Source organism: Bubalus bubalis, chromosome 15 (assembly GCF_019923935.1).
Source record: "Bubalus bubalis isolate 160015118507 breed Murrah chromosome 15, NDDB_SH_1, whole genome shotgun sequence".
In the NCBI taxonomy this organism is placed as follows: domain Eukaryota; kingdom Metazoa; phylum Chordata; class Mammalia; order Artiodactyla; family Bovidae; genus Bubalus; species Bubalus bubalis.
The window spans coordinates 79,409,696-79,421,796 of record NC_059171.1 but is presented as its reverse complement, the minus strand read 5'-3'; the positions used below and the strand labels follow the sequence as shown (position 1 = coordinate 79,421,796).

At 63.8% G+C, this 12,101-nt stretch overlaps 1 protein-coding gene across 1 annotated transcript; it reads left to right on the top strand.

The window, feature by feature from the left end:
• The first annotated feature begins 1,254 nt into the window (after positions 1–1,254).
• Positions 1,255–11,303, top strand: GPR20 (G protein-coupled receptor 20). The gene is made up of 2 exons (XM_006043777.3): positions 1,255–1,355; positions 9,820–11,303. Exon 2 carries the CDS (start codon positions 9,844–9,846, stop codon positions 10,930–10,932), a length of 1,089 nt encoding a protein of 362 aa, XP_006043839.1. The 5' UTR covers positions 1,255–1,355; positions 9,820–9,843; the 3' UTR covers positions 10,933–11,303.
• Positions 11,304–12,101: the final 798 nt, after the last annotated feature.

Sequence of the window (12,101 nt, the reverse complement as noted above, 5' to 3'; positions counted from 1 at the left end):
CCTGCTTTAGTGGGGAGGGTGGCAAGTGGATTGAGGGTGGCAAGGAAACTGCTCCAAGGACCACCCTCCCCCAGAATCTTCCATAGCTCCCCAGTGCCCTCGGAGTCAAGGGCCCCATTCTGGTCCCCAGAGGGGCAGCCGTGACCCATTGTGGAAGTCCTCCGCTCACTCCCAGCTTCATGGCTCACCCGGCCCTCCACTCACGGGGACCCTGGCAGGCAGGTCCTGCCGCCCGAGGGCCCACCCAGGCTGTCCGCCTCCCGTCACCCCTGCCTCTGCCGGCACGGTGCTGCCCTCCTGACCACAGCAGGCCCCCTCCCGCTGGTGCACTGCAGCGTGTCCCCCACCAGATGCAGAGTGCAGGGACCAGAGCCAGTCCCAGGCCTGTGAGCCCAGCGCCCCGCCCACAGCCAGCTCAGTGGGTGCTTAGCCAAGGGGTCTGGGTGGGTAGGGGAGGGACAGGAGAACCGAGGAGGCACTCAGCATGTCACAGACTTGGCCCTGAGCCCTTCCTGGCCTTGCCCCTGAAAGCCTGACCCCAGCCTGGCCCCCAGCCCCCTCCCTGCCCAGGGCGTCTGTCTGGGGGAGGCCCCTCCCAAGGAAAGGCCACCCACTCCCCGGCCCTCAGCACACTCAGGACTTTCACACACCCCGACCCTGTGTCTCTGCAGCACCCACAGGGGTCGAGCCGAGGCACACACGGCCCCAGGCTGGTGCCGGCCACACGGACACACCCAGGCATGCGTGTGCCCCCACGAAGCCACGTCCGCCCCCAGAACACACACGCGTGGACACACAGAGACCCAGACAGCGAGTGTTGGAGCCCTTGGTCACGGTCACAGGTGCCACGGGGTCAGAAGGGCAGACAGCGCTGGGGAGAGGGCTGAGGCAGACCCGTGCAGGGCAGCTGGGATGGCCAGGGGCACGACCCTGCCTCTGTCCCCCAAACAGAAAAGCCCATCTGTGTGAGCCCCGCCACAACACACGCGGTACCTGTGGGCGCCAGCTGTGCTCCCCAGGCCGGACACCGGGGGCAGGGAGCCAGGGCTGCTGCCCTCCCTGCCCTTCCCGGGTGATGCAGCCGCCACGCTGCCCTCTGCCTCAGTCTCCTCCCTTGTCTGGCCCAAGGCCCCCTCCCCCAGGGCCCTGGGATCAGGCTCCTCAGGATGCTGGTGGGGGCAGGAAAGTAGCCCGCCCCGCCCCGCCCCGCCCCCACCGCCGCCTTGCCCAAAAGGAGCCCCGAGCAGGGCCTGACGTCAGGCCCCAGGAAGGTGCGGTCGGGCTGCACAGCCCGAGTAAGTGGCCCGCGGAGCTGCAGCGAGAGGCCAGCTCCTCTGCCAGACGGAGACGGTGCGGTGAGTCCCCCTCAGGCAGACGGGGCCTCCCCTCCCTGAGATGAGGTGGTCAGTGCAGGGTCCTCACACCCCAGGCAGGCAGAGGGGCAGCGGCAGAGAAAGACTGGGAGGGAGAGAGCTCAGAGCTGGCAAGGGGTTTTGAGGTCCTGCCCTGCAGGGAGCCATTGTACAGACGGGAAAACTGAAGGCAAAGGTAAAGGTGTTGCAGCTGACCACACTGGGTGAGGGTTGGGAAGGGGAGCTCCCGAGAGCTCAAGGGGCACGCCTGCTGCCCTGAGCCCCTCCAAGCTGTGGGGTTCGATGCCCTCCTCTGGAACTTTCTTCCTTCCTTCCTTCCTTCCTTGCTTCAGCGCTCTTGTGGTCATCTATTGGGAGCCTCGATTTCCCCATCTGGGTGGCCCCAGGGGCTGGGCCAAGGAAGGGGTCGGGGGACCCCAGAGGCACTGGACAAGCCCTGGGACCGTGGCCACCGCGGTCCCCCCGCTGGGGCAGGGCTGAGCTTGAGGGATCTGTGGGGACAGGCTCCACACAGGGCGTGCCCCCGCCCAGCCCGGCCCTGCCATCCCCTTGGAGGGCCGGAGAAACTGAGGCCCAGGGCCCACCCTGCCCCCAGTGCGGACCTTGCAGCTGGCACTGCCCCCGCCTGGCTCGCCGGCTGTGCCTGCCCTGAGAAGGCAGCAGGAACAGGGTCCCGAGGGGGGAGGGCCGGTTGGGAACTGGCCGGTGGCCAGGGCGCTGGGCAGGGCGGACGAGGAGCAGCTGTGTGTCCCGGGGCAGCACTGGGAACCGAAGGGACTGGGCTGGTGGCAGCGTGCACGGCCCTCAGACGGGCGGCTGGGGCTGCCCGGCGGCCCCCATATTCTTCCGCCAACATATACTCACTCTCAGCCAGAGGGTCGCCAGGACACCCCGTCCCCTCACAGCTGCATGGCCACGGACAAGTGGCCGTGCCTCTCTGAGCCTCGGGAACAGCAGAGGCTGCTGTTTCCAAGGCCTGGCGTGTGGGGGAGGGAACCCGATGTGTCCTGAGCACCTGCTGGGAGCCTGTCCACAGGTGACCTGATGCTATGAGGTGTGCATGCTCATCTTACAGATGAGGAAACTGAGGCTTGAAGAGCCCCGCAGGACTCTCAAATCATCCACTGGTTTCTTTAGCCGCAGCCCAGGCCCTGGCCCTCACAGTGCTGCCGGTCCAGTAGGGGAAAAGCAAGAAACAAATTTGAAGCTGTCGGGTGATGAGAGGGCTGCGAGGGAAAGAAAGCAGGTGGAAGGTGAAGGTGTGCAGGTGGCTGGGTGGTCCGGGAGGGCCTTCTGGAGGAGGTGGCACTGGGGCCTGAAGCACCCTGGGGGTGCCGAGCCTGCTCTGCCTGCCGGCTCTCAGCACCCACTCCATGGTGCTCTGAGCACAGGAGCCTGCTCCCACCTCAAGGCCTTTGCACCTGCTGTTCTCATCCCACCGCCCAGAACGCTGTCTCCCCAGGTCCTCCTGAGGCCCCTCCTCCTCCCCCCACCCCGCCCCTGGCTGTGAGCTCCACAAGCTGGAACCAGATCTGCCTGAGGCCCTCCAGGCCCCCAGCACCAGGTTCAAGGCCAGGTCTGATGCCTCTCTCTGAAACATGTGTTTCTCGCAGTTCCCCTGACCTTGCCACTGAGCTGTGTGGCCTGGGACAAGCTGCCAGAGCCCTGGACCTCTGAGCCCCCGGCACAGTGGGCCCTGGGGAACCTCCAGCGGCATGCAGCAGGCACAGGGCAGAGTTCAAAGCCCAGCTCCTCCACGCCCAGCTGGGTGACCCCAGATGGGCCACCTAACCTCTCTGTGCCTCAGCTTCCTAACAGGCAAAATGAGGCCAGCAACGCCAATGTGGGGGCATCTGGCAGGAGTCGTGAGACCCTGGAAAGGGTCATCTCAGAGACAACCCATGAACTGTGGGGTTATGGCTCTGCCCCAGTAGAGGGGTGTCGGGAGCCCAGGAGGGTGTTGTGGGTGCCAGGAGCCTTCAGCAGGTGACGCAGGCAGAAGTGGTATGCCAGGTCAAGGGATTAGGCAGAGGCCAGGCGGGTGCAGCCACAGATCCTGTCCCACCGCCCCAGGGAGGCTGGCCTGGGGGAGACAGGCAGGTGCTACACCTCTTTCAGGATGAAGTGAGGGGTGAACCAGGGTGGCAGGGAGTGCTGTCTGACATGCAGCAGGACCCCCACGAGTGGCGATGCCTGGGGCCACCTGGCCCAGAGAAACTTGCATTTCCATTAGGGCCAAGACCTCAGCCAAGGGCTCTCAGACGGTGGGGTGTGAGGCTGAGTCAGGCATGCTGGAGCCAGGTGCCCAGCGCCCAGCCACCCCAGGTGACCCTGTCCCTGAGCTGGGTGGAGGGAGCCCTGACCAGGATGGGGACCTTGATTCCAGCTGGTGCCCCCTGGGACCTTCTAGACAACCCAGAGCTAGTCTGGCCCCCTTGGGGCCTCAGTAAGGGCCCAGCCGTCCCTGGATGGAAGAAGCAGATGCTCAGACTAGCCAAAAACAGCAGGCCATGTTCTCAAGCAGATGCCATGAAACCAAGAATAATCAGCAAAATAAACAGGCAGGTGGTTCCTCCAGTAAGGGCTATTTTGGCCTTGGGAGGTTGTGAGGGTCACCCCGTCGGGGGCAGAGGCATGTTCAGTTACTGCGTGTACCTAGAATCCGATTGTGCACGGACCCGAGGTCCAGAGACGCCCACCCCACTCTCGTCCCTGCTGGGCCGGGAGCCAGTGGACCTGGCTTTGATTTCCCGCTCTGTCAGTTTCACGCTGTGTGTCCTAGGGCATGACACTCACCTCTCTGGGCCCCCACGTCCTTGTCTATAAAACCCAGGACTGCCATGTGGGTGCAGAGTGTCTGAGGGCGACTGGCCCATAGCTGGCATTCCGGGCACCATGGTGGGGAAGGCTGGGCCTGTCCTCCACACCGCCCCTCCTGGCTCCAGGTGTGGGAGCTGCAGAAAGGGCAGGGGATCTTGGGTCACACGCCCAGGCAGCTACCTGTTGCCCGGGGCCGAGGCCAGGGCCCCTGGCTGCCCTGGCCCCATATGCGGCAAGGCAGGAGACAGCCAGGCTGTGGGCTTGGCATCCTCCAGGCAGCTGGGCGGCTAGAGGACACGCAGGGACAGCAGCATGGATTCAAGAGAAACCGAGACGAGGTCGGGATGGACCCCCACCTGGGACACTGGTGAGAGGTCAGAGAGGCTCGGGCCCCCCTCAAGTTTCTGGGCAGTTACTGGCACCCTGAGCCTCTGGGTCTTGGCCTGTGTTTCTGGACACACAGCAAAGACACAAAAGCTGTGAGAGGCAGCAGTGGGCACAACCCCCCGTCAGTGCCCTGGGGTGACGGTCAGGCTGGATAGAAAGGGAGCCCCAGGAGGGGACAGGGTTAGGTAACTTAGGAAAAGACGCTTATTCCCTGGGGGCTTCACAAAGGCTCTGAGGGGCTGTGCACTGAGCACGTGGGGTGACCCGGGCCTCTCCTCAGAATGGGCAGGCAGGCCCAGGTGGACCGCCATTCAGGTGGAGGCCAGGGGTCTCCAGCACGGCCACTGTCGTCATTACGCATCTTCCACGCGGGGCACCTGAAGCTGTGTATCCACCCAGCACCCCCACCGGTCCTGACGACGCCATTTGTTGGATGCTCACTTGTCCCTTTAAAACACCAGTCCCAGAATCACAGGTGAAGGACTGAGGCTCTGGGACTTGAACCAAACACCACTGATGCGCGCCAAGGGCCGGGGGGAGGGAGAATGACGGGGACCCACGGGCCCAACGGTCAGGGGGGCTGGGTGGGCTTCCTGGAGGAGGTGTTAACCCTGCTCAGCTGGCAAGACTGATGGTAGTGAAGGTAGAGCTGAGGGCAGAAGCCAGTTCAGGCGCTGGGACGCTGAGTGGGCTACAAAGGGGCTCGGCCAGGCAGGGAGGGCCCCGAACGCCTGGGTGAGAAAGGGGCCTCGCTCTGCTGGCCCTGCAGACTCCCGCAGGGGTTCACTCAGCCAGAGAGAAAGATGGGTGCTGCTCTGTGCCCGGCCGTCCTGGGTGCTGGAGGAACCGGCCCACCTGAATTGCTTGCAGTCAGGACAGTGGGACAGTCCTGGGCTGGAAGGAGCTGAGGAAGAACACCCAGGAGAGCCAGCCGAGGAGGAGAGAGAAGGCTTCCTGAGGAGCTGGGGCCTGGAGGAGGCCCTGGAAGTGTCAAGAAAACTGCAGGGGCAGAAGATGAGGCAGCATGGGAAGGGCACAGAGGTGGGGGGGGGTGCCTGAGGCGTCCTCCTTCGGTTGAGGTGCAAGGAGACAGGGGACGGGGTTCCCCTAGCTTTGCTCAGAACCTCAGGCTTTTCCCAGGAAGGACCCCTGCCCCCGCAGCCCCATCTCTGTAGGCTAGCTGTGGCCAGGTGCCTGGGGGTAGGGGCGTATCAGGGAGGAAAAGACGACCTTCACCCCTCATGCCTCCCCAGAGGGTCTCAGGGCTCCAGACCTGTACCCCCAGAGGGGGAGGGGGAGCAGAGCACCCCACCGGCTCCCTGCCCCACTTCTCCACACCTGCACCAGGGGCTCGGTCTCAGAGAAGGCCCACAACAGCCCTGAGAGGCAGCATAATGCAGCCGTTTCAGTCCCCACATCACAAGAGAAGAGACTGAGGCTCAGAGAGAACCCCTGCAGGGCCAGAACCCTCACCCAAGGCCCTGCAGGGCTGTGAGGGGCATGGGGGCCCGGGAGGGAGGCCCGCAAGATCACCTCTGGCCAGAAGCCTGCCTCCCCCTAAGCTGCTTCTGAGCTCCCAGGCTCTTTGCAGTGTTCAGCCTCGGTTTCCTCTGCGTAAGTAGAGGCGGCCAGGAGCCAGTGGGTGAGGAGATACCACCACCCGCGCCCACTCTGCCTGGGAACAGATGCCACGCACCCACTTGGAAGCTGCAGAAAGAAGGTGCTGCGGCTACATCACTGCGGGCGGGGAGGCGGAGGCTCAGAGAGGCTAATCAACACCGGGGCGACCGGTGGTGAGTGGGGACCGGCCCCCAGCCTGCACCTCCTGCTCTGGTTACTCTTCTTGTTGTTCAGTTGCTCAGTCGCGCCTGACTCTGCAAACTTGTGAACTGTAGCGCACCAGGCTTCCCTGTCCTTCACTATCTCCTGGAGTTTGCTCAAACTCGTGTCCATTGAGTCGGTGATGCCGTCCAACCGTCTCATCCTCTGTCACCCCCTTCTCCTCCTGCCCTCGTGCTGAGTACCGTTACTGTTCATATATTCCCTGCAGTGCCCACCCGCCCGCCCACCCCCAGCTGTCTAGCACCAGCTGTGACATCGCATGCCAGGTGTGGACAAAGGGGTGAGGGGCCGTGGTGGAGAGAGTGAGACGGCCCGAGCCTGGAGGCTGGCAGGAGCGTGGGGTGGGGTGAGGCGGGGCTGATGCTGAGCCTGTGGGGGGTGCAGGGGGCGCTCGGCTCAGGGCTCGGGGGTCCGCCGGAAAGACTCTCACTTGACCAAAGCAGATTCAGGGGGTATGGGGCCCGTCCCGTGGCGCCTCAAGGAGGACGGGGAGCTGAGGCAGTAGAGACCAGGAGTGCAGAGACAGAGTGTCCTCCCTGAGACCATGTGGGGCGGGGGCTGCTTAGCCCAGACACTCCCAGCCCAGCCCCTTCCCAGCCCCAGACCGGGGAGGGCCCCAGGCCGTGGGTTCATGGGGCCACAGCCGGTCCACGGCCATAGGGTCCAGTATCTCACCATTCGAGTTCCTCATCTTACAAAGCAAAAGCGATGCTCCGTAGGTGCCCCAGAGAGTGGTCACTGCGTATTCTCACCATGAGTGGTACTTTCTGGAGGTGGGTGAGTGGGCTGGCACGGTGGGGGTCTGATCACACAGAGACAGGCAGACTCAGCAGCAGGCAAAGGGGAGGAGCTGAGGGTGTAGGAAGCCAGGGCCGACGGCCCAGGCTGCAGCCGTGACCCGGGCTCCATGGGACAGATGCACAGGTTCCTGGTGTTGCGGGACGGAGCTCCGTGCGTGAGCAGGGTCTGTGCCCGGGGTGGGGCCCAAATGCCGCTCAGACTCGCGCACCTACGCATCAGCATGTGCTTGACGGACGCCCTCCGTCCCCACCTGCCTGCCTCTGCAGCCCCAGGCCCGCCGCCCCGGCCCGCGGCCTTCAGCGAGTTGCTGGCCCGCGTGCGAGCTGTCCCTGGGGGCTGTCCCGGGCTGGCGGGCTCCCCGGGGCCGGCGTCACCCTGCGACTGTCTCCCAGAGGAAACGCCCTGGGATGTTTATCTGTCTCGGACCGTGACACGGACGCAGACCCCGTGCAGACACATCAGCGAACTGAAAGCACGTGGAGGGGAAGTCAAAAACCGGTCTGCCGCGTGTCCGGGCCAACTCTGCACTCCCCGGGTCTTGGCAGGGCTTCGGGTTTTTCCCAGGAGAGGAGGGACACGTTGGAGGCACCGCTTTTCTTCCTGGGGTCCTGGAGCCCCCGTGTCCTGGGGATGAGGCCCACAGCCCCACGGCCCAGCCTCGTGACCTCCCCTCGCTGCCCACTCGTGCCTGCAGAGTCTCTCCCTGCCCCAGACGTCTTTCTCACTCCCCAACTCCCCGAGCTGCCTGCCAAAGGGCTGACACATCCAAGGGCCCTGTGTGACGGGGGCTGGGGACCCCAGGCAGAGGACAGTCCTCCCAGAGCGCCCCATGAGTGGAGGCCTGGGCCCACTCGTGCCAGAGGGGACCCCAGGGGCCAGCCACAGTCCTGGGCAGCATCAGACTCTTCCCAGCCGCCTCTGAGGGTCAGCAGATTCCCAGGGCCAGGGTCCCAGAGGCGGAGTTTCAGCTGGTGCCACCTTCTCAGAGTGGAGAATAAAGGTGGCCTGCCCTGCCAGGGCCTCCCTCCAGCTGGGTTGGGACCTGAGCCTTGGCTAGCAAGCACTTCCCTGCCCTGCCCACCCGCTCCGGGCTGGGCTTTCGGTCCCCAGTCCCCCCGGCAGGCTGGATTTCCGCTGGATGGAAGCTGCCAGAAGGAGCCTGCTGCCCGAGGAGGGGTAGTAGCCGGCCAGGGGAGTGGGCAGCGGGCGGGCTGTTCACACAGACGCCTCACTTCCCTTGGTCACCACGATGGGGGCATCTTCCCTCCCCCTACATTTGGGGAGGCACATTCTACCGGGGACCTCCCCTGTGCCCCCCTCTCCTCCCTGTTTCTCCCCAAAGCCTTCTCCTTTCTCCTGAAAAAGCCAGAAATGTCCTTATTTGGAGGATCAGCCCGGTCCAGGGTGGGGGTGAGAGCCTGTTAACCCTTCATTTATAAACAAAGGGATAAATCTCAGCAAGTTAAACAGCTCAGCAGGAACATAAACAGAGTGGGCGGCTGCAGCCCCCCACCCACCCCCAAGCCCGAGTCTAGGCCAGCAGGCCGGGATTGCAGCGTTTATTTAACTCACGCCCTGCTGCTGCTGCTGCTGCTGGGACCTGGCTCCAGGCTCCAGCCGCAGCGAGCTGCCCCACGTGAGTCTCCAAGACAGCAAAGGTGGCCGTCTCTCCGGGCTGGGAAGAATCCGGGGCGGCCAGGGGCTGACTCTCAGCTCCCCCAATCCCAAGCCCTTGGGCAAAAGACCCGTCTGGGGACCCTCACCCAGGGCACTGACCTGGTGCCAGCCATGGAGGAGGTGAGAACGGTTGGGTGGTCCAGAGGACAGGAGTCGGGATGCACGGGAGTGGGGACTTGGGGCTGGGCCGACCGTGGGCACAGCTCTCGCCAAGCAGAACTTTCCTTTGTTTGGTACCCACCAGTGTGATGCTCTGCTTCCCTGGTGGCTCAGATGGTAAAGAATCCGCCTGCAATGCGGGACACCTGGGTTTGATCCTGGGCTGGGCAGATCGGCTGGGGAAGGGAATGGCAACCCACTCTAGTATTCTTGCCTGGAGAATCCCATGGACGGAGGAGCCTGGCAGGCTACAGCCCATGGGATCCCAGAGTGTCGGACACAACTGAGCGACTTTCACTCACTCACTCAGTGACTCACTGAGCGCTGCTGTGCTCAGTTAATCCTCCCAGCAGCTCTGCAGTCCCAGTGATATAGACTGGGGATTCGTCGTGAGGCACAGAGAGGTTAAGTGACTTAGCTAAAGTTGCACAGCAAGTGAGGGAGGAACTGGTCTGGAGACAAGATTCACACAGCACACACACTTGGCCTTCCTATTACCTGTTGCCACACTGGCCGCCTTTGTCTTGTCTCAGTCCTGGTGACAGTCTTGTAAGGCTTTTCCTCTCCCGCGACAGTGAGGAGCAGGTTCAGAGCATTAGTATGCGGCTAAAGCTCCATGCTGGCAAGTGCCAGGGCCAGGCCAGGCAGAGGTACCATGACAGAAATGTCGGGGTGCTGGGTGGGCAGCCGAGCCAGGTGGGGTCCAGCCTCCGGGCAGGGCTCCAGTAACCCCAGGGTAACCTGGTCTCCTTCCTTCCAGGCCGGGGGAGCACTGGCCACCGTCATGCCCTCCACGTCTCCCGCGGGGCCCTCGGCCGGGGCAGCCCCCAACGCCACAGTGGCGGCGGCGGCGGGGGCGTGGACCAACGTCAGCCTGCCGGAGATGCCCCTGTTCCACCGGTTTGCACAGCTGGACGAGCAGCTGCACGCCAGCTTCCCGGGCCTGTGGCTGGCGCTGATGGCAGTGCACGGCGTCATCTTCCTGGCAGGGATGGTGCTCAACGGGCTGGCGCTCTACGTCTTCGGCTGCCGCACCCGGGCCAAGACGCCGTCGGTCGTCTATACCATCAACCTGGTGGTGACCGACCTGCTGGTGGGCCTGTCCCTGCCCACGCGCTTCGCCGTCTTCTACGGCGCCCGCGGCTGCCTGCGCTGCGCCCTGCCGCACGTCTTCGGCTACTTCCTCAACATGCACTGCTCCATCCTCTTCCTCAGCTGCATCTGCGTGGATCGCTACCTGGCCATCGTGCGGCCCGGCGGCTCCCGCCGCTGGCGCCAGCCGGCCTGCGCCAGGGCCGTGTGTGCCTTCGTGTGGCTGGCGGCCGGCGCCGTGACCCTGTCCGTGCTGGGCGTGACGACCGCCGGCGGCCCCTGCTGCCGCATCTTCGCGCTGACCGTCCTGGAGTTCCTGCTGCCGCTGCTGGTCATCAGCGTGTTCACCGGGCGCATCGTGTGCGCGCTGTCACGGCCCGGCCTGCTGCACCAGGGTCGCCAGCGCCGCGTGCGGGCCATGCAGCTGCTGCTCACCGTGCTGGTCATCTTCCTCGTGTGCTTCACACCCTTCCACGCTCGCCAGGTGGCCGTGGCTCTGTGGCCCGGCGTGCCACACCACGCCAGCCTCGTGGCCTATCACGTGGCTGTGACCCTCAGCAGCCTCAACAGCTGCATGGACCCAATCGTCTACTGCTTCGTCACCAGCAGCTTCCAGACCACCGTCCGCAGCCTCTGTGGCCAGCGTGAAGCAGAGTGCGAGCCCAACGGCTGCGACGTGGTCAGCGTCCACAAGAGCTCCAAGGGCTCAGCCCACCATCACATCCTCGGGGCCAGAGCTCAGGCCGTCACACAGGCCCTGCCTAACGGGCCTGATGCTTAGTCGGCAGGACGCTGCAAGGGGGCCAAAGGTCAGGACCAGGCTGGGCAGGCCAGGTCAGGGACAGCACAGATACCTGCTCTACTAGAGTGGCAGATTGGGTTCACCTTGATCGGTTGGTGATGGCTGCCCAGTGCCCTGCCTGGACATAGGGTCAAAGGCCACTGTGCTGTGATTGACTGGCAATGTCTGCCACAGGCTCTAGAGAGGACGTGGCGGACTGAATGCTGGTTATTTGCCATCCCTAGGGTATATGTCGGAGAAGGCAATGGCACCCCACTCCAGTACTCTTGCCTGGAAAATCCCATGGATGGAGGAGCCTGGTAGGCTGCAGTCCATGGGGTTGCTGAAGGTCGGACACGACTGAGGGACTTCACTTTCACTTTTCACTTTCATGCATTGGAGAAGGAAATGGCAACCCACTCCAGTGTTCTTGCCTGGAGAATCCCAGGGACGGGGGAGCCTGGTGGGCTGCCGTCTATGGGGTCGCACAGAGTCAGACATGACTGAAGTGACTTAGCAGCAGCAGCAGCAGGGTATATGTTGTGTCCACCGAAGACCCACAGGGGTAGCCAGGAGCTGGCTTCCTACTTGGATCATTCTATCCCCAGAAAGGGTTCCTGCAAAACAGGGACAGAGACTTTTAAGGTACTAGGAATTTCAAAGAGGGTTTAAAAGGTGACCTGAAGAGGTCCCCTCCCCACCTCTCCCCCATCATCTCCCTGCACCACAGAGACAGAAGAGCCAGAACAGAAAGGAAAGGGGACACAAGTGTTACGTGAGCAGACGAGAGGGGTTCACATCTGCAGGGCCCACACTTGAGGCGCCCATGAGTCACTCAGGAAGACAGGCTGGCCCCGCAGGGTGCGACGCTGTGAGCCCCGTGCTATCTGGGCTGACACTTGTGTCCTACAAAGGAGACGCTATTTGTTACTCTTCTCCGGGGGAGGCGCTGAGTGGCACATGCAGGTGCCCTGGCTGGGCGATAGGCAAGTCAGAATCAAAAGCCAGCCCCACCTCCTCCAGCGCCCCCATGCCTGCCCCATGGACACAGCTCACATCTTCCCAAAGCCCCCCTGCTCCAGGGACCTTCTCGGAAGACCCTGCCTGCTGGCCCAGGAGGGCAGTAGACTCCCAGCCCCATCCTGTGGATGCGAAACCAAGGACAAAGA

Excerpts from the sequence above, each read along its gene's own strand:
- GPR20 (XM_006043777.3), top strand. The coding sequence starts at position 9,844 with ATGCCCTCCACGTCTCCCGCGGGGCCCTCGGCCGGGGCAGCCCCCAAC.